This window comes from Neovison vison, chromosome 8 (assembly GCF_020171115.1).
Source record: "Neovison vison isolate M4711 chromosome 8, ASM_NN_V1, whole genome shotgun sequence".
In the NCBI taxonomy this organism is placed as follows: Eukaryota; Metazoa; Chordata; class Mammalia; order Carnivora; family Mustelidae; genus Neogale; species Neogale vison.
The window spans coordinates 63,167,623-63,189,815 of NC_058098.1; the positions used below are offsets into that span (position 1 = coordinate 63,167,623).

The window sequence follows — 22,193 nt, forward strand, 5'->3', positions numbered from 1 at the left end:
TGTATTTTTTTAAAAAACAGGAAAAATTTTATTCCCCTCATCCTTCTAAGAGCTGACTTTAAGGAGGACATAGTAATTTATTACAGAGATAACCACCATTTAGTTAACAAGCCAAACTTTGTTTCAGAAGTATCTCACATGCGGAAAAACACTCAACATGGAGTCGGAAATTCTAGGTTCTGGGCCAGCTTCCAGCTTCCAGTAGGTGGGCCCATGTGCTATTGCTGACGCTGGGGTCTTTGATCTGCCAACATAGCTGTGGATATGGCCCAACCTCAGAGTTATTGCTCCTGCAACCCTGGCTGAGCTCTGACCTCTGTCACCTCTCCCAAAAAACCTGGGGGAGTCCCACCGGGATGGTGGTAAGATCAAAGACAGGCCTGGCCACCAGAGTTTGGTGGGCTATTGTTGGAGCTTTGAGGGTGGGGGTGAGGGCTATTGTTGGTGGGCATGAGAAGGTGTGAGTGTGGATCCTTTTATAGTTCCCTACAGAACAATTCAAAAAATAAGGCTGAGCTCCATTCCCCAACACGCTGAAGGCGTGTTCTAAATTAGACGAGTAGTGCAGACAGACCTCTTTGCCGTGCTATTTTGCAATTAAAGGACATTGGCCTGGAATGAAATTCTAGTTTTTAATGCGTTGCCGTTCTAACAGGATCCTTGGAGTTGTATCTGCAACTATAGATCATTTTCTCCCCTTTAGGGTGGTCTGTGTGCTTGTCTCCTTCGAAAAGCTCTGGCTGGAAGAAGAACCTTCCAGGGCAGGGCACAACTTCAGTAGAGGTTGCTCTGGGCTTCCCCATGGATGGGAAATTGCCTCTCAAGACCCCTGCCACACCCTCTGGGAAATGGAACAGCCCTCCTTAAGGGCAGATCTGGTCAGTTTGGGGAGCCAGGGGACCCAAAAGAAGCAAAGAGAAAGTTGGCGGCCTCATTTCACTTCCAAGTAAGGCTGTGTTGTTTGCGCCCCTGTCGGTGAATTAGGAGCTACTGGTGAGATGTGTTCTGGAAGTGAGTGAGCCGTTTCAATGGGGCCATTTAGGACCCTGAATTACAACCGACTGGAAATTAGAGCTGTAAGCACTGCCTCAGACCATGGGAAGCGGGGCGGGGCCTCCTGGCTTCCGAGCACAGCTCCCAAATGTTTACAGTACTTGATAATGCTTGCTCCCATCCAGACAAGGGCAATAAAATGTGAATTAGATGGAGATGAATGTACCACAGAGGCAGGAAGAAATCCTCAAGCAGATGTGTGTGGAAATTAATGGTGTGGTGATAACAAATCTTGATGTCGCGCACAGCAACCGGTCTGAGGAAAGGGCCCCCTCCCACAATGGCTGTTTCTTTTACAGATGAGGGGAGCGGGGGCGGGGGTACTGCTGGGGGGTTGGGAAAGGGGAGTAAAGACTTCTGGATTCAGTGTACGTGATGCATAGGAAGGAGCAACTCCAGTTTGATTCAGGAATACGCTTTAATTTGTGCTGCCAACAGCTTTTCTATAAAAGGTTCAATATTCTTTGGGGAAAAAAGAGTGTATTTTCTTCTCTTCCTTCTGCTTTTGCTTCTTTTTCTATCTGGGCTCTTCCCTCATGTGGTCTTTCCTCAGGAAAAGAACCAGGGTAAACTTAAGTGGAGGAAGAATGATTGCATTCGACCCAGAGGACATGTGGCGGAAGGCTGTGTTTCCCAAAGTCAGCTCCTGACCCTTCACCTGGGTCTGGAATTCAGAGCAATGTTTTTATTTGTTTGTTTGTTTGTTTTTAAGATTTTATTTTTATTTATTTGACAGAGAAAGAGCACAAGCCGGGGGAGTGCGGGAGGGCTGAGCAAGGAGCCCCATGCCGGGCTCAATCCCAGAATCCTAGGATCATGACCTGAGCTGAAGACAGATGCTTAAATGACTGAGCCACCCACGGGCTCCCGGAGCAATATATTGAAGATAGACATGAAACAACATGAAAACAGCTCAGACCCTCAGCCTGGATGTTCTGGAAGTCTTGTGATCGACTTTTAAGAAGCCTTACTTACATTAAAAGAGAAGAAAATAAGACAAGAAAAGCAGCACTATGGTTAGCGTGACAAGGTCGTAATTAAAAAGTGACACCAAAATATAGATTATGTAAAGTCGAGTCCAAATTTCATGGTGCAAAATGCAGTGTAGTAAAGTACAAAGAACGGCTAGATTTGGCTTTTGGAGTGCTGAGTTCAGTTTCGAGCTGGACCACTTATTAGTCAAGAAAATTTTGCAAGTCACCATGGGTCTGCCAGCACTTCAGGCTTGCCTTTTAGTTTTCCTACTGTAGACCTAAGCAGCCATTTTGCTAGGGAGTCTTTGTTTCAGTGCAGAATGATACTTAGAAACTACAATATGGGCACTAAAGGTGCTCATTGCTACTGGGACATCATTACCTCTAAGCCCTCTCAGTGGAAAAAGATAAGTAATATGTTTTAAAAAATCATGAATGCGTATTAATATCTTCAATTCAAATCAGTTCAACACCAGAGTTCTTCCTCATTATCTTCAATTCTATGTCTGTGCCTCCCTTATTCCATGTGAAGATCCTAAAACATAACTGTATTTCCCTTATATTTGTTCTATTCTATGACATACTCAAAATATTTCAGAATTGTTTGCATTAAAACCACCACCAACAACAAAACTGCTAAGTCAAGATTTCTCTGCAGAGTTTTTGCCCACAGGATATTTCACTAAGTGTGTTTGCTCGGAGTAAGTACTACATTCAAATTATGTAAGTTATTTCTTTTCTTCTGTGTACTTATATTACCAATTTGATACATAGTATCATCATTTATCTGTGCTTATCCAGCTTTAGAGTCCTTCTGAAAAAGTTTTTGACTTAAAACTGTTTTTGAATGCATAAAACATTTACACAATTCAAAAGTCAGAACTGTGTAGAAAGTAATACTCCTTTCCATTGTTATCCATTATACCCTGATCTTATTTAATTCCAAGTTTTATTCACTCTGACTTAATCTTCCTGTGATCCTTAAAAAAAAAAAAAAAAAAAAAAAACCAAGCAAATAAATAACTATTTGCTTATTTCCCCTTCAGTTAACATCTTTCCTCTTAGTCAGTTAAGCATCTGCCTGTGGCTCAGGTCATGATCTCAGGGTCCTGGAATGGAGCCCCACATTGGTTTCCTTGCTCAAGCAGGGAGTCTGCTTCTCCCTCTCCCACTGCCCCTCTCAATCCCTTGTGCTCTCTCTCTCTCTCTGTCTCAAATAAATAAAAATCTTAAAATATACACTAAATAAAGCACGTTATTTACATGTTCTATCTTGCTTTTTTTTCTTAATACATTTTTAAAAATATTTCACATTATTTCAAACATGAAACGAGAGTCTTTGGCCTTCAATTTTTGTAGCTAGGTAGCATTCCTTTATGCATCTGACCCTAGCTTATTCAATCAGTTCTTTAAAGGAGGACATTTAGGCATTACCAATATTTTGCTCTTATAAATAGTTGCATCATGAACAATCATGTAAATATGTTGTTTTGTGTTGGTAGAAGTGTATTCTCAGCATAAGTTTCTAGATGCCGGATTGCTCAGCCAAAAAGTAAATCCATGTGGCGCTCTGTTAGACATTGCCAAATTCCTCTCCTTAGTGATTGTCACATTTCGTCCTCTGTCCAGAATATCAGACTTATGGCTTCATTGCCTCGCTAACAGAGTGTCATACTTTGGCATGTTTGTTGATCGACAGATGAAAAATGGTAAAGCAGGATGGATTAATTTGCATATCTCTTATTATGATTGAAGTTGATCCTCTTTCATATGCTTAGAGGTCATTTATATGCCTTTTTCATTCTAATTTTAGTACATGTGCTGCTGAAGCAAGCACTATGCTTTTTCTATGAACTGATTGTTCATGGGTTTTGCTAATATTTCTGTTGGATGTTTGTTCTTTTTTTCCTTCTCTGTTTCTGAGAGCTCTATATTTATTATGGAGATTAGCCTTTTATTTGCAATGGACGTGGCAAATATTCTCCCCCTCCCATTTCTTATTTGTCTTTTGAATTTACTTGCAGTATTTTGTATGTAGTCAAATTTATCACCTGGTTATAAAGGAGTTTCTCTATATTTCATTTTTTAGATATTTAGAACTTTGATATTTGGTGTTTATCCTGTTTTCAGGTATGAAATAAGGATCAAAATTTTTTCCAAATGGTTATCCAGTCATCCTAACAGAATGTATTAAGAAGGCCTAGCTCTATGATCCAGCAATTTCGCTTTTCTGTGTATATAAAAAGGAAGTAAAGTCACTGTCTCGAAGAGACATCAGCATGCTTATTCACTGCTGCATTATTTACAATAGCCAAGACATGGAAACAACCTAAATATTCACCAAAAGGAAATGGATAAAGAAAAAATGATACACACACACACACACACACACACACACAGAAGAATATTATTTAGCCTTAAAGAAGAAAATCCTGCCATTGGTGATAACACAGATGGACCTGGAGAGCATTATGTTAAGTGAAATACATCAGTCAGAGAACGACAAATATTGTATTATCTTACTTACATGTGGAATTTTAAAAAACCTAAACTTGCAGAAACAGAGAACACATTGGTGGTGGCCAGAGGCAAGGGTTGGGGTTGGAGGAAATAGGTGAAGGGTGTTATAAGGTACACTTTTCTTTACTATATTAGTTGCATGTGTACAGTGTAGCGATGTGAAAATTCAGTACATTATGAATGCTCACCACATTGAGTGTATCATCATACAAAGTTATTAAAATATTATAGATTCTAAAAAAAAAGGTACACTTTTCCAGTTATAAGATCAGTAAGTCCTAAGGATGTAATATGCAGCATGGAAGCCCTTGTTAACAATAGTCTATTGCATATTTAAAAGTTACTAAGAGAATAGATCCTAAAAGCTCTCATCACAAGGAAAAAAAATTATTAACAATGTAAGGTAATAGATGTTAACTAAACTTATTGTGGTAGTCATTTCTCAATATGTACTTAAATCTTTATGTTGTACACTTTAAATCAATACAAGGTATATATCAATTTATCTCAATAAAACTGGGAATTTTTTAAAAAAAATATCTTCTGTCAAGCAGGTGCCTGGGTGGTTCAGTCAGTTGGGTATCCAAATCTTTTTTTTTTTTTTTAAGATTTTATTTATTTGAGACAGAGAGAGAGAGAGCATGAGGAATGGGGAGGGGCTGAGAGAGAGGGAGAAGCAGGCTTCCAGCTGAGCAAAGAGCCCAATGCAGGACTCCATCCCAGGACCCTGAGATCATGACCAGAGCTGAAGGCAGTTGCTTAACCAGCTGAGCCATCCAGGCACCCCTGGGTGTCCAACTTTTGGTTTTGGCTCAGGCAGTGATCTCATGGGTCCTGGGATCAAGCCCCACATCAGGCTCCACACTCAGTGGGGAGTCTGCTTGAGGTTCTCTCCCTCTGCCCCGTCTCCCACTTGTACATGCACACACACACTCTCTCTCTCAAATTAATAAATCCCTAAAACAAATAAACAAAGAAGTCTATCTTTTCTTCAGTAATTGTAAATGCCACATGTATCACCCAGTGAGCTTCCAAGTGTACTCTGGTCCATTTCTGGACTTTCTTTTCTGTTCTCTTGATCTATCTATTCATGTGCAGCATTCTGGTTTAATAATAGAGGCTTTATGTAATAGTTTGATAGCTGATATGGCTGGTCCCTTGTAGGGAAGTTTTCATTTCTATGGTGACTGGGGAATTCCACTGGCATTTAGCAGGTAGCAGTCTGTGATGTTAACTACTTTGTGAAGCACTGACTGTCTTGCACAGCGATGAAGCCCTTGGCATCTTGCACGACCTTCAGACAGTCACTGGATACCATGCAGCTGAAAATCTATTTCCAATGACCTAAGCTTAGAAACTAGCTTTTATTCACATACACACACAAGGGGTTTTTTTCCGATGGTTTTAATGTACACTGTATATTCCATATTTTATAATTTTATTTTATCAAGCAACATCAGGATTTCACAAAAATTCTGTCATGGCTGACAATGCCGTGTGACATGCTTGAATCACCAACACGACACACCTGAATCCCCTTGTAGGAGCTGCCGTCTTTGGGGGTGTCTCCATTGTGTGCAATTATCTGATTAGTTCATTATGTCTTTTGCTGTGTTTGAACAATCTTTTACTATGAAAATACATTTTTTAAAATCATAAACTATTGGGACGCCTGGGTGGCTCAGTCGGTTAGGATGCTGCCTTCAGCTCAGGTCATTATCCTAGGGTCCTGAGATCAAGTCTTGCATTGGCGTCCTTGCTTGGCAGGGAGCCCGGTTCTCTCTCTGCCTCTGCCTGCCACTCTCCCTGATTGTGTGCGCGTGCATGCTCTCTCTCTCTGTCAAATAAATAAGTAAAATCTTTAAATCATAAACTATTTCCCCTTTATTTCTTTTCATGAATTTTTTGAATTATGTTGATTTTTTTAATAACTACATTTATAAATAGCACATACACTATAAATTTCATTTCAGAATACTTTGTAAATTATTTGTAAAGAGGGTTTGCAGTGTTATAGGGTTGGGAATCAAGGCTAGACCTGAATCCGTGTTTAGCTGTTTGCCCGTGTGTACCATGATTTCTGCAGGGCCTTTGGAGAAGGGTGGGGAGATGTTTGCAAACCCACCAGTGGCACTGGATGAGGGTTAGACCCATTCTCATATGATGTTGACACAATGGTGTCCTTTTTCATAACAGGGACAATGTATTTTTCAGACTGTAGTAAAAGACGTAAGAGATAAGGACAAAAATCATAACTTAATTCCATTTCCGTCCCAAGTTAAACACTGTTTTTAGTTCGGTGGCTGTTCTCTTACACTTTTTATCTTTTAATATTTTCCATGACTTTGCAAATGTTTGTGTTACGGGGTTAGCATATGTTTGCAGAGAAAATGCTGCCTAGAATATGGCTCAAATGATATTCATTGAGCATCTTTACCTAGAAACTAGATACCAAAAATATGAGCAAAGCATGGCCCCTGCCCTCAAGGAACTTATAAGTGGGGTAAAACATCAATATCAGGCAGCAAGCGATGGATCAGAAAATACTGAGATGCCAAATGCAAAGAGGAGTAGAAGGGAGAGATTAGGAGGGAGACAGCTCAGCTGTGGAGGGATAGCATTCAACCAATGTTAAAAGACAATGTCTAATTCCTGGAATCTGTGGGTGTGACCCTATTTAGAAAAGGCATCTCCCCCCCACCCCCAAAGTGAGGATTTTTGCTTTTTTTCAATGTGAGTCAATGTAGTGTTTGAACTCATGACCCTGAGATCAAGACCTGAGCTGAGATCAAGAGTCAGAGGTTCAACCAACTGAGCCACCCAGAGACCCCAGAAAAGAAGTCTTAAAGATGTAATGAAATTCAGAATCTTTTTTTTAAAGATTTTATTTATTTATCTGACAGACAGAGATCACAAGTAGGCAGAGAGACAGACAGACAAAGATCAGAAGTAGGCAGAGAGGTAGGCAGAGAGGTAGGCAGAGAGAGAGGGGTAAGCAGGCTCCCCTGCTGACCAGAGAACCAGATACGGGGCTTAATCCCAGGACCCTGAGATGAAGACAGAGGCTTTAACCCACTGAGCCACCCACGTGCCCCTTAAATTCAGGATCTTAAGGTAAAGAAATCATTCTGGATTATCTGGATGGGCCCTAAGTCCAATGGCAAAAGCCCGTATAAGAAACAGAAGACACACACAGAGACTAAGGTTGAATGAAGAGGCAGCCGTTAGCCAAGGAAATACCCAGGACTGCCAGCAGCCTCCCAAAGCTGGGAAAGGCAAGGAAAGACTCCCTATTAGAGCCTTCACAGCAAATACAGCCCTGCTGACCCCCCGATTTCAAGTATCTGGGCTCCAGAACTGTGGGAGAAGAGTTTTCCATTGGTTTAAGTCACCTCATATAATTTTTATAGCAGCCACAGGAAACTCAAATGGTCAAAATGGTTTTGGTTTTTGATTTGTTCTGCTTTTTAAAATTCTAAAACATACATATCTAGAGAAGTGGAAGGGGAGCGCCCAGGTGGCTCAGTCAGTTGACCGCCCACTTCTTGATGACAGCTCAGGTCATGATCTCAAGGTTGTGAGATGGAGCTCTGGGTGGGGCTCTGTGCTCAGTGAGGAGTCTGCTTGAGTTTCTCTCTCTCTCTCCCTCTGTCTCTACCCACGCTTGCATACACTCTGTCTCTCTAAAATAAATTTTAAAAAAAGAAGAAGAAAAATGCGGGGCGCCTGGGTGGCTCAATGGGTTAGGCATCTGCCTTTGACTCAGGTCATGATCCTGGGGTCCTGGGATCAAGCCCAGCATTAGGCTCCTTGCTCACTGGGGAGCCTGCTTCTCTTTCTCCCTCTGCCCCTCCCCTCACTCATTCTCTCTCAAATAAATAAATAAAATCTTACCAAAAAAAAAGAAAATAGGCTGATGAACCATAAATGTACAGTTTAACAAAAATTGTGACGTGAATATATGTGGCCATCATGAAAACCATGAACATTGGCAGCCCCAAACCCTCCATGCGGGCCTGTCTCTTCCTTGCAACCACCCTTGGCCCCTCCTGACTTGGGGGTTAGTTGTTCTCCACTATCACGTCGAGTTTCATCACCACGTGTTCACTTCCAAGCAATATAATTTTGTTTTCACCTGCTGTTGAATTTATAAAGGAACACACAGCACGTACTTCTTGTTTTCTTTTCTTTCCTACTGAGTTTGTGCCATTTGTCATGTTGGCTCGTGTGGCCGTGGTTGTGGTGGCAAAAACACCGCTGTGTGGATAAGCCGTAATTCATGGTCCAGTCTACTTTTGCTGGACGTTTGGATTGCTTTCACACTGGGGCAAGTACATCCTTACACAAGTACCTTGGCATTCATGGCCTTGAGCTTCCCTAAGGCATATCCCCAAAAGTAGAGTTTCTGTATTTGCTCATGTTCAATGACTGTGAACCACGTTCACAATTAGTTATGTCAAACTTTTTTCCAGAGTGATAGTTTCCCTTTATCCCCACTTTGGTCCACATCTCCATCAGTCATTGGTATTATTACACTCTAAAATTCTTGCCAATCTAGCAAGCATCTGGGGGTATCTCATAGTGGCTTAAGTGTGCATTTCCCTGGTCACTAATGAGTTTGAACATTTTTTCATGTTTGTTGAATACTCGAATATTCTCTTTAGTGAAATGCTGAATTACCCATTTTAATTGGGTCATTTGCATTTTCCTTATATATTTGTGGGGGTTCTTCCTAGATGCTGAGTATGATTTTGTTGGAGGTGTGTTTCCTAGGAAATAGAGTCTGAGAGAGAAGTATGCCTGCGGGACATTTATTGGTCGGTGCCCGTGATATTAACACCAGTAGGAGATGGAGGAAGCAGGAGCAGACAAAAAGAGAAGTTGGGCTGTGATGTAGTCACAACAAAAGTTTCAGCCACCCCATGGAAGTGCTGAGGTCGGGATGGCCTTGCAGAGTTGATAGGATTTGGGGCAAGGTGGTGGCTGAGTCTTTACACCCATGCATGGACCAGTCATGGGATAAAGCCACCACTGGGAAAGTGATGATCTTCAGTAAGGTGGTGTTCTTCAACTGAGGAGGAGTCCCTCAGCTGGGAGAAGGGTCTCAGCTGGGAGCTGTCAGCTATAGATATTCCCAGCACCTAGGACAATGAATTCTCCTGTCCTGAGACTGAGATGGGGCTGGGGAATCATGTGCTATACCACAGCATTAGACCATGATAGAACCCTTCATCAGTTATATATGTTGAAATGTTCTTTTCCTGTTCTGTATCTTTCCTTATCACGCTCTAATGGCACTACTATGGGCCGAATTGTGTCTATGTTTTTCTCTTTGAAAAACAATTCATCTGCCTGTGGCAAGCAGTAGAAGAGCCAGTCCTTGGATCCAGGTACCTTTGTCACCTGAGCTGATGCCTGTAACAATGACGTTATCCTTCCTACTGGCTCCTTCTGTTCTTGGGCTGAACATGAACATCTGTTGTCATTCAATTGCTATTAAAATTGTTAAATGTTTTCTTGCATCGGTATTGTGCTAGGGGATGAATCATAACCTCCCCAAATTTATATTTTGAATTCCTAATGCTCAGTCCCTTAGAATGTGACTGTGTTTGGAGGTAGTGGTTAAGTTAAAGAAGTGATTAAGTTAAAATCAGGTCATAAACTAAAGCACTTAATCACTTCTTTATGATTAAGAAGAGGAGACTGAACAACCTGAGTGTTCACTTAGGAGTGAACGGATAAAGAAGATGTAGTATCATGTTAATGAAATAAGTCAGGAAAAGACAGCTGCTTAATTTCACTTATAAGTGGAATCTAAAACAAAACAAAACAAAACAAATGATAAACTACAAGAAACAGACTTACAGATATGGAAAACAATTTGGTAGTGGCCAGAGTTGGGGGGAGGGGATTAAAAAGTACAAACTTCCAGTTGTAATATAAATAAGACCCAGGGATACAATGTACAGGATAGCGGATATAGTTAATAATATATAACAATTTTGATGGTGGCTAGCTTTATTGTGAGGATCACTTTGTAATGTGTGTAAGTGTCAAATCACTGGGTTGTACACTTGAAACTAATACAGTGCTGTGTGTCAGCTACACTTCAGTAAGAAAAAAAAACTGAAAAAGAGATTAGGATATAGGCATGCCTACAGGAAAGGCTAGTTGAAACCGCAGGGAGGAGAGAGCCATTGATAAGCCAAGGAGAGAGATTTCAGAAGAAACCGACTCCACTGACAAGTTGACTTTGGACTTCTAGCCTGCAGAATTGTGAGAAAATACACTTCTGTTGTGTGAGATGTCCTGTCTGTGGTACTTTGTTAGGGCAGCCCGAGCAAACTAATATAGGTATCTTTTAAAAAATAATCATAAGTTCGTGATGTAATATAATTGGAGTAATTGGACATACCAGTTTGCTCTCTTATGCTTCCTATATTCTATTTAAAAGATTCTTCCCTTCCCTCAGTTCAAGAAGACATCACTCTATGTTGTTTTCTAAAACTATTGGTTTTGTAGGAAGAGTAGGAAATTCAGGGTTGTGGGTTGGAGGGACAATAAGAGAGGTGGGAATGGAGTGGATGCAGAAAAGAGAACAGGCTAATTTCCCATATGAGTTTACTGCTGCTGCTGTAACAAATTACCACCAACTTTATAGCTTAAAACACATAAATTGATTATTCTAGGGTTCAGGAGGTCAGATGTCTCAAATGGATCTCTATGAGCTAAAATCCTGGTGCTGCCAAGGCCATGTTCCTTCCAGAGGAGGATATGTTTCTTCGCTTTAGAAGCTTCTAGAAGCCTGAATTCCTTGTTTTGTGGGGCCTTCTTCCATCTTCAGGGCAACAGGGTCAGACAGAGTCCTTTTCATGATGCCTCTGTCTGGTTCTCTCTTCTGCTTCCCCCTTTCATTTATAAAGATCCTTGTGATTACGTGGGGCACATATCCAGGCTAATGTCTCCAGCTCACAATGAGCTGATTAGCAACCTGAATTTCTTCTGCAAACTTAATGCCACTTTGCCATGTAACCTTGTATTTTCACAGGTTCTGAGGTTAGGATGTGGATGTCTTTGGAAGCCATTATTCTGCCTACTTACCATATTTTCCTAACTAGTTTCAGCTAGTTACTATAATAACTACCATAGTTTCCTAACTAACATAATTTCAGCTAACTACTATTGCTTTCTTTCTCATGACCACCTCAGAGGATCCAGGACACTTGTCCACAGAAGAGCTTGGATGTTCTCTATGGGTCCAAGAAGGCTTTCCGCTCTTCAGCATTGCTGATAAGGCGTGAGAGTCTACAGTACTTTATAACTGGCCTTGGAAGAAAAATGGCCCCATCATCAGGGCTCCGAGCCTCTTTCTGCCTGAATCAGTATCTAGCAGCAGTAAGCAGGTTTTATGTCCATCCCTGGGAGGAATGATCCCAAGGCAGAGAACTCATGTTCCCTCACCTGAAAGTTAGGTTATTCTTTTCACAAACTCAAATCATCCAAGTTATAAATCTGCGAGTGCACACTTGGGACTGAACACCTTACAACCAGGGAAGGGAGTCAAAAATTAGAGGGTGGGTGGGAGACAGAATAATTATAGTTATAAATGACAATAGGATTGCTCTTTACTTTCTACAATTGAAACCTGGCTGGATCCCTTCCTTCATTCTTCTACAAGATAAAAAGCAGATTGTAAAAATATATGGAGAGTTGTAGGCTCCCTCCTGCCCGTTGTCAACATAAACAGCATGGAGGAGCCCCCTCTGGTGCCATTTGTCTCATTCTCCATGCTCGGCTGTTCTGTCAGTACATGGCAGGTGCACGCCTGAGGCCCCAGATGCTCTGGCAGTGCCCTGGGGCCTGTGAAGTTCAGGGTCCCCGGGAGCACATAGCATATGGCTTCACTGAACATGTGGAGTAGAAAGGGAGCCCCTTGGTGAAAGTTGATTCATGGAGCCCAAATGGTATTCTTAATAGTGTTCCATTAAGCTCTTCTTACCTGGAGCTATGTTTCCAGATGCCTGATTTCCTTTCCTTATTGTCTTTCTTCTTGGGGTGTGGGGTGGGCCTGGGGGAGGAAGATACTCCAGGTGGGAAAGATCTTTCTAACTTGTTCCGTTGTGTTCTCTCTCTCTCTCTTTCTCTTTCTTTACCACCTCTGGCTATAAACTAGATCTAAATCATTTTTAATCTGGCCTTTAACTTTGTGATAAACCACCAGTCACTGCTTTGAATTTTCTGAAATTGGAAATACTGAGCATATGTTCCCCCAGGCACCAAGGGAGTATTTTCTTGTTCACAGAGATGTCATCTCTTTTTCTCTGCAAAATGCTGCCCTGGAGCAGACCTCATCTCTGGGCCTGAATAGAAATGTGACTAGAAAATAGTAATGTGGTAGACTTTTTTTTTTTAAAACTGGTGGATATTGTCTCCTTCAGAATGGTCATTCTAGAGGGCTAAGCATTTATTGTAGTTGTCTCCTTTTAGAAAATTAACTTTAGACTCTGCCTCACATTTTGGTGTGGGGTAATTCCCAGTATTAAGAAATGTTCATCCTTGAGGAGTATTGTATGTTTTGGAACCAATGACATGTTTTTCAGAGCCCCATAAGACAAGCAGTGATCAAGTATCATAGAGCCATATTTAATTAAAAATTAAGATATTACTCCAGTGACTTTCAAAGGAGGCCATAACCTGTGGGAGCAGATCTGAATCATGGGGAGAAGGATGCATATACATTTACATACGATGTTATACTTTATATTTGAAAAATGGAAAACCACATATTTGAAACCTTAAATAATAGTAAAGAAAGACATGAGATCTTTTAGGTTTGTGCAACGGGGAGTAAGGTTATAAATTTTTAAGAAATCACTCTTAAATAATAGAGGAAATGTTCCAGTGTATCTAGGAAATGAGCTGTAAGCATGAGTTCCCTCAACATCTCGAGGTCATGACAGCAGTAGCTTAACAGTATAATTGGCCCTACTTTGAAGGCCCACCTCAGAAGTACAAGCGCAGGCACACAGTAAATGCCAGAGCTGCCCCGCATCTTGTCACACTCAGGACTGGTCAGGGCGCACTGAAGCAGAAGGCTTAGTTCTACAGAGAATTTTAATGGGGTTCATTAGCCAACACAACAGCTCCCAGAGAAGTTTTATCTGCAGGGGATAGGAAGCTGGAAACCATTTAATCTGTGGAAAAACTGAAGAAATCCACATTCTGTGTAGTCTGAAGAGGAAGACACTGGGATATATGACATCTGCCTTCACCTACTGGACAGTCTAAGCATGAAGAAAAACATTTTGATTTATTCTATGATCTTCACAGGGAGGCATTTCTTTCTCTCTTTCTTTCTTTCTTTCTTTCTTTTCTCTTTCTCTCTTTTTCTTCCTTCCTTCCATTTAGCCCCTTTTATTTCAAAAAAGATTCTAGGCAACTTACAAAGATTTATAGGACAAAACAAGAAAATCTGGGTGGTAAAATTAGGATATAGAGGGAATAACCTTTGAAAAAATATATAAAATAAAAGTGTGGTTAGTACACAAAGTGTGTTGTGAAGTACACATAAATTGGGCTGTAACATTTTAAGGCAGTAAAACTAAGCCAATGAATTAAAGAGAGCTAGACTTGCAAATAAAACACACAGATATTTCCAAATGATTGTCCCTTGATGGGATGGGTCACCTTGGGTGTGCCAAGTTCCCCAATGGTGGAAGATGATGGAACTAGGCCTTGATTTCTCACTCTTACCCACTGGAAGGTAACCCCACACTGGAAGGGAAGAGGAGTTGGATTCAATTAATTCAATTTCCACAAAAATGGTTTGTTTAGGAATTGATCTCACTGCTCCATACTTTGTGATGCGTTCATAGCCAAGGCCAAGTTTGTCACTTGTAGGTTACCTGGGTGGTCTCTGAAACAAGAAAGATTATTGCAGTCCTTAAAGTGCCTCCCCAATTCCTTCCCCATGCCTGCAGCTCCAAAGCCAGGAACTAGCTCTCTAATGAGAGAGAAGGTTAAAGACAGAAGACCTGGGGGTTTGTAACACACCTTGAAAAATCACATCAAGCTGTAAATCACACAGAGCTTTTCCAAAGAGCAGAAGCCATAGAAAATGGAAAAAGCAGTGGAAAGAGTAACTTTCAGGACTACTCTACTCTGAATTCCCATGTCATTGGGAGAGTTTTTATGTGTTGACATGAGAAAATATGTGTTCAGTGTTTTGAGAGATCAAGGTAAAACCTCCATGGATCACTAGATGTTATTGACATTTCTCTGGTTTGTGTACTCTCTGGGGAGGCTAATCCAGTCATAAACAACTTCCAAATCTATGTAACTTAATACATATATTTTTGCTCATGTCCCGGACAAATAAGCAGACACAGCTCTCCTTATAGGAGTGACGTGAACATAGGTGCCTTCCATCTCCTTGAGCTGCCATCTTCCTTTGGCCTCCAAGTTTGCTACACAAGAGGAAAGAGGGCATTGAAGATTGTGTGTGGCCTCACCTCTGTTCACACCTCTGTCAACCATTTCCTATCATAAAGGAATTATTATCTCACCGGGTGGTTCCAGACTTCTTAGAAGAAGCAGCTATCTTGATTAGCCACTAGGAGAAGGTAAGACATGGAGGACATAGGTGTGGGCAGGAGACTGGTAGCTCAGGTGCCCTGCTTGAGGCAGTGATAGAAATGTAGCTTTGCTTCTGAAAGGGAAGACCTGGTGAAAGGAACCAGTCAGATCTGGTGAGCCTGGGGCTTCTTCAGTGCTGCGTGAAGATGACTAACTAGTGAGAAGTGACCAGTGCAGCTTCCCAAGGAAGTTGAGAACATGAATGTCTCATGTTCAGCTGAAATTTCCTTGTCTACACTGACATGATATAAGCAATCTTCCATCTCTTCCAAACCTGCAGCAGGGTTTATATACACAAAATTACCAGCATCCAGTAGGGTTCTAAGGTGTAAGCAACAGAAATACGTTTTGGCTAGGTGAGAAACAAATGAATTTAGGAAAGAATACTAACTTTCTCAGAGAATCCTCAAGAGCCAGTGAACTGGATGAAGGCCATATAGTAAAGGATCATGCCCCATATCACTCCCACCCCCCCAGAATGCTCTCCATTGGAATCACGCTGCAGTCATCTCTGGGCATAGACACAAACCCTTCTGAGATGGGCCACAGGACACTGCCGTGGGACCCTGCTACTGCCCTCCCTGAAATCTGTAGGTAGCTGTCACCACCTTAACTAGCGTCTCTAGCTTCAGACTCAGGGTATCATGTGAGTTCATCTGGGGCAATTTCCTGGGCCCAGCTACAGAGTCTGGCAAAGCAAATGGCCTTCCAAAGGTGCGGGAACTCTCAAATCTAGGAAGTCTGGACCAAAATGAATGACAGATGTCCATTCTATGCTCTGTTTAGAAAGGGAGACAGAGGGGTGCCTGGGAGGCTCAATGGGTTAAAGCCTCTGTCTTTGGCTCAGGTCATGATCCCAGCATCCTGGGATCGAGCCCCACATGGGGCTCTCCACTCAGCAGGGAGCCTGCTTCCTCCTCTCTCTCTGCCTCTCTCTCTGCCTTCTTGTGATCTCTGTCTGTCAATAAATCAATCAATAAATAAGATATTTAAAAAGAAAGAAGAAAGAAGGAAAGTGAGATAGAGGCTGTCTTTTTTGACCGAATCAGTGGAGAACAGAAATGTGGGACCTTACAATATATGAACCCGAGGAAGATGAAGTCAATCCCCAGTTTGCCTCACCATCCATTTTTCTTGCAAAAATTGTGGGGAGGGTGGACATCCAGGGATTGTAGAGTTAGGGGTTCAACACTCTCTAACCTAGATCTCACGGAGTACATGGGTCCCAGGTATTATTATATGATTAGGCTCTTGTACTACCAAAATGCCTTAAATCTTCCCTTTCCAAAAGAAAACTGCTTATTAAGGGGAAATTATTCCAAGCCATAGTTAGATAGATAGCACACTTTAGGACCTCTGTATCAGAGTCTAGCCTACTGGCTGTGTGTCTATAGGCAACCCACTTAACCTCTCTGGGCCTCTATTCAATGAAGGGTTCTGGAAGGGTTGATATAATATTTTATACTCCTTATTCACAGTTTAGTCCATTTGTTTTAAGGAAACTTCCCTCCATATTTTATTGAGCTATAATTTACAGAAAGTACAAAAATATAAAGCAGATACCTTAATGACTATCTGAGTTCAGGCTGCTCTAACAAAAATGCCACGGACCGGGTGGCTTAAATAGTACACACTGCTTTCTCACACTTTTGGATACCGGGAACTCTAAGATCAAGGTCTTAGCATATTTAATGTCTGGTGAGAGCCAGTTCCTGGTTCATAGATGGTCTTCTTTTTGCTGTGTCTTCCCATGTCAGTGAGTAGAGAGCAAGAAGCAAGGTCTCATGTCTCTTATTAGGGCACTAATTCCTTTCAGGAAGGCCCCCCACTCTCATAAACCTAATCATGTCCATACTCCCTCATCCCATTATATTGGGAATTAGGATTCCTCCTTATGAATTTTGGGATGCAAACCTCCAGTTCTTACAATGACTTTTACATATAAACACATACACACACACACACACACACACACACTACCCTGATTGAGAGATATGAACAATTTCCTACATCCAGAATGCTCCTCTGTGCATTTTCCAGTCAACGTGCCCCCCACAACATATAAAATAGAATCATACTGTGTAGTTTCTTGTGTCTGGTGTCTTCTATACAACATGTTATATTGAGAATCATCTATGTCATTTTTGGCAAATTTTAAAAACTGGCATTGATCATTTTGGAACAGAAAAAAATCATTGGTTTCTAAAAAAGATATTTGGTATACACCAGAGAATGGGGAGATTTTCCTAGGTCAGCAGAGGGGACAAAGATGTCTCCTCAGAGATCTGTGATCTTGGTGGAAGCTGCAGGCTGTAATTCCAGTGCTGATTCCAAATTTCTAAAGATTCTAAAAAAGTGGTAAGGAAAGGGAATGGGAGGAGAGGGGCCAGCAAGAGAAAAGGCAGGGGCGGCTGGCTTGCCGCACAAGTTTGCTCTTCCTCTTCATTTTCTGACATAGAATGTTCCCTCCGAGATGAAGCACAGTTGTGTAAACAGATCTGTGCCTGGAATGTGAGGAAGGAGGGGGGAGAGCCAAGTAAGGCAGAGATTTCTGGAAAACAGGAAGAACTTGCTTGAAATAGAATAGCTCATGCCTTCACGATGGAGCTTCTTGAGAACTCATCAGGCGAAAGCGAAAATCAGACCCAGTGCACACAAAGCATGACTGCGTCATGCCGTTTGCACACCTGTGATGCCACTGTCCCCTGTCTCGGTCCCATGTGCTCAACAACAGGGCAGCGGTGGGCTGCTGGGAGAGCTGGACAGGCTGAAGACCTCACGGGTCATGGGATCCTTAGCCAGCGAGGGGAGAGTAGCCGGCATCGGCATGGGCTGGATCTCCCAGTCTCCACCTGACCAGCGGCGCTCAGCAGAAAGGCATTTTTAACTTTCTGCCAACTGCAGAGAGTATTGTAATGGTGAAATATTTCATGAGAGATGGAGGATGGACTTTTTACTTCTTGGTTCTTTGTTCATGAGCGAATGGTCCTGTACATGGTGAAAATTCCACTCTTCAGCACTATCTTCTCATGGAACAGAGTTTTGCTGTTCTAGGTATATTTTTCTTGACTTTAAATATCTGAAGGAGTGATCTAAAACTTTATTTTTTTTTTGCCCTGACCACAGGGGGTCTTGTGTTCCACTCCATTCTCTGGTCACTTTGTTTTCCCCTGATTTACATGCAGACACCCCCGGTCCCTCCTTAAATAAGTCAGGGCTTCTGTTTACACACTAACAAATTCCCTTGTACTTGAATTCCCTTAACCAAATTATCTGAACTAACAGAGACGGCTGAAGAACTGGGGAATTCTGCTATCCATTAATCCCTTTGGCCTTGCTGAAATCATGTCTTTAAGAGTGATGTAAAATCCAGGGCCAGTTAAAAATTGTTCCACGCTCCAAACTGGCCACGCTCCAACATGAATTGGAAAAAAAAAAAAAAAAAAAAAAAAAGAAGAAAAGAAAAGGACTATAGAATAAACAATAAGATGCCAGACCACACTTTTAGCATGGCCAAAATCCAAAAAACTGATGATAGTAATTTCTGGTAAGGATGTGGAGCAACAGGAACTCTCATTTATAGCTGGTGGAAATGCAAAATGGTACAGTAACTTTGGAAGACCGTCTGACAGTTTCAACAAATCTAAACATACTCTTACTATATGATCCGGCAATTGCACCCTGAGTAATTACCCTACTGATTTGAAAACCTACAGGTACTCAAAACTCTGTACATATATGTTTTATAGCACATTTATTCATAATTGTTGAAACCTGGAAGCAAGCGAGATGTCCTTCAATGGGTGAATAGATAAAAAAATGGTAGCGCATCCAGACAAGAGAATATTATTCAGAGATTAAAAGGGGATAGGCTATTAATCCACTTAACAGGATGAATCTTAATTGCATTATGCTAAGTGAAAGATCAGTCTGAAAAAACTCTATACTCTGTGGGCCCATTCATGTGAATTTCCAGTAAAGGAAAAACTACAGAGGTGAGAAACAGATCAGTGATTGCCAAGGGCTTAGGAAGGAGGAGGGCTGCATAGGGAAAGCACCCAAGAATAGCCCATTTTAGGGCTGTGAAACTATTTTGCATGAAACTGTGCTGGTAGAGACAAGCCACAATGCCTTTATCAAAACCCATAGGGCCGCCGCCACCGCCGCCACCGCCGCCGCCGCCGCTTCCCTCATTCAGCTTTGCCGGGAGTGGTGTGATTCCCGACCAAGATGGCGGCTGTGGGGCGAGTCGGGTCCTTCGGTTCTTCTCCGCCGGGATTAGCCTCGACTTACACTGGGGTCCCCTTGGCTAACGAGCTAACGTCGGGCAACGGCAGCGCCGCAGCGGGCGACGACGAGGACGGGCAGAACCTTTGGTCCTGCATCCTCAGCGAGGTCTCCACCCGCTCGCGCTCCAAGCTCCCAGCGGGGAAGAACGTACTGCTGCTGGGTGAAGATGGAGCTGGGAAAACAAGCTTAATAAGAAAAATTCAGGGAATAGAAGAGTACAAGAAAGGAAGAGGCTTGGAATATTTGTACTTAAATGTTCATGATGAAGACAGGGAAGATCAAACAAGATGTAATGTATGGATCTTAGATGGAGACCTGTATCACAAGGGCCTCCTTAAATTTTCACTGGATGCTATTTCTCTGAAGGACACTCTAGTTATGCTAGTTGTGGATATGTCAAAGCCTTGGACTGCTTTGGATTCTCTACAGAAATGGGCAAGTGTTGTTATTGACAAATTGAAAATTCCTCCTGAAGAAATGAAAGAAATGGAACAAAAGTTGATTAGAGACTTCCAAGAATATGTAGAGCCGGGAGAAGATTTCCCAGCCTCTCCTCAGAGAAGAAATACTGGGTCACAGGAAGACAAAGACGACAGTGTGGTTTTACCTCTGGGTGCGGACACACTTACACATAACTTGGGCATCCCAGTACTAGTAGTTTGCACAAAGTGTGATGCCATTAGTGTATTGGAGAAAGAACATGACTACAGAGATGAACATTTTGATTTTATTCAGTCACATATCCGGAAGTTTTGTTTACAATATGGTGCAGCGCTTATTTACACATCAGTAAAAGAAAACAAAAATATAGATTTAGTATATAAATATATCGTTCAGAAACTATGTGGATTTCCCTATAAGATTCCTGCTGTTGTTGTGGAAAAAGATGCAGTGTTTATTCCAGCAGGGTGGGATAATGATAAGAAAATAGGAATATTACATGAAAATTTTCAGACATTAAAGGCAGAAGATAATTTTGAAGACATTATAACTAAGCCACCTGTCCGAAAGTTTGTCCATGAGAAGGAAATTGTGGCAGAAGATGACCAAGTGTTTCTTTTGAAGTTACAGTCCCTTTTAGCAAAGCAACCACCAACTGCAGCTGGAAGGCCTGTGGATGCCTCACCGAGAGTCCCAGGAGGCTCCCCTCGAACACCAAACCGATCCGTGTCCTCCAATGTTGCCAGTGTGTCACCCATCCCTGCAGGGTCAAAAAAAATTGATCCAAACATGAAGGCTGGAGCTACAAGTGAAGGTGTTCTGGCAAATTTCTTCAATAGTTTGCTGAGTAAAAAGACTGGCTCTCCAGGAGGCCCAGGTGTGGGCAGTGGTAGCCCTGGAGGTGGGGCTGGAGGTGGAAGCAGTGGTTTACCACCATCTGCCAAGAAATCCAGCCAGAAGCCTGTCCTATCAGATGTTCACGCAGAACTAGACAGAATTGCACGCAAACCAGTTACAGTTTCTCCTACAACACCTACGTCTCCTACAGAGGGAGAAGCTTCTTGAAGATACCAAATAAAGCCATTTATTCAGTTTTCTGGGATAATGTAAACTGGCCTCTGCCTTCTCCTTCAAAAGTGGAATTAGGGAACTGGAGTGCTTTTTCAGATGGACTAAATTTCTTTCTTTTTTTTTTTGTGGTTGCCCATTTTTATAAAAGGAAGCTATACAGAAGAAAAATTATTCTACACTACGTAGGATTGCTGTTTGCATTGCCACTTTGCATAAGGAAATAATTTTGGATTTTTTGAAAAACTCAAAATTTATAGGTCTGAAATATAGCCATGTGATCATACTCTATAGGCTATTTAAAACATAAGAGGGTTTAGGAAAGGCAGAAAATAATATGCTTTGGGCATTTGACTGACTTGGAAGTCCAAGCTTGTTTTAGTTAAGACTGTTAAAATCATTTGAAAAATTATGTTAGTTTTGCTGGAAAAGAGAAAATGATCAGTTGTCAGATTGTCCACACCAACGTAAATAAAACACCACACATGGAATATGCTGAGAAAACTATCAGATAGCATTTTATACACTAGTCATTGTCTCAACCCACAATCCTGTAATTTGTCATCAAAATATGATTTTGAAATATTGGCCGAGATTCATTTCTTTAACTGAGAAGAAAAGAAAGCACACTGCCTAAATGGATAAAAGAAAAATGCAGAGGTTATTAAAATGTAAAGAGGTAACAGTCAAAAACAAAAAAAAACAAAAAAAAACAAAAAAAAAAACAAAAAAAAAACCCATAGGATCTAATAACACAGAGAGTAAACCTAAATGTATGCAGATTATAAAGAATCAATCAGGAGATTAGAGGATTGCAGGATACAACATAGATTGAAAGAATAACCTAACTGTGTTACAAATGTATGACATAACCTTGCTAAAAAAGGTGGGGGAGAAAGTGCTGTCCTGAGTAAATCTGGGAATGAGTACAGTAGAGTCTGTAAACTCAAAGAGGGAAGAACCTGTATGTCTGCATTGTACTCTAGTTGATAAAGTTGTTTCTTGCCGTTGTAGGGCTTAACAATTCTGATACTGCTATACATATATATTTGGATTACAAGAATTAGTACAAGTGGTGGAAGATGGGAGCCAGGCTTCTCTCTATTGGAGTGAGAGGTTACAGCTAAGCAAGGGGAAGCCTAGCATGAACAATGCAGGATTGATTTTGCTTAAATTCACGAGTGAGTCAGTAGAAGATGTCAGTGTGGACTC

At 41.5% G+C, this 22,193-nt stretch overlaps 1 protein-coding gene across 1 annotated transcript; it reads left to right on the top strand.

The window, feature by feature from the left end:
* The first annotated feature begins 19,343 nt into the window (after nt 1–19,343).
* Nucleotides 19,344–21,623, top strand: LOC122916411 (cytoplasmic dynein 1 light intermediate chain 1-like). The gene has a single exon (XM_044263779.1). The coding sequence runs from the start codon at nt 19,413–19,415 to the stop codon at nt 20,976–20,978; it is 1,566 nt and encodes a 521-aa protein (XP_044119714.1). The 5' UTR covers nt 19,344–19,412; the 3' UTR covers nt 20,979–21,623.
* The last annotated feature ends 570 nt before the right edge of the window (nt 21,624–22,193 follow it).

Bases quoted from the DNA above. Each gene is read 5' to 3' on its own strand.
- LOC122916411 (XM_044263779.1), top strand. From the start codon at position 19,413: ATGGCGGCTGTGGGGCGAGTCGGGTCCTTCGGTTCTTCTCCGCCGGGA.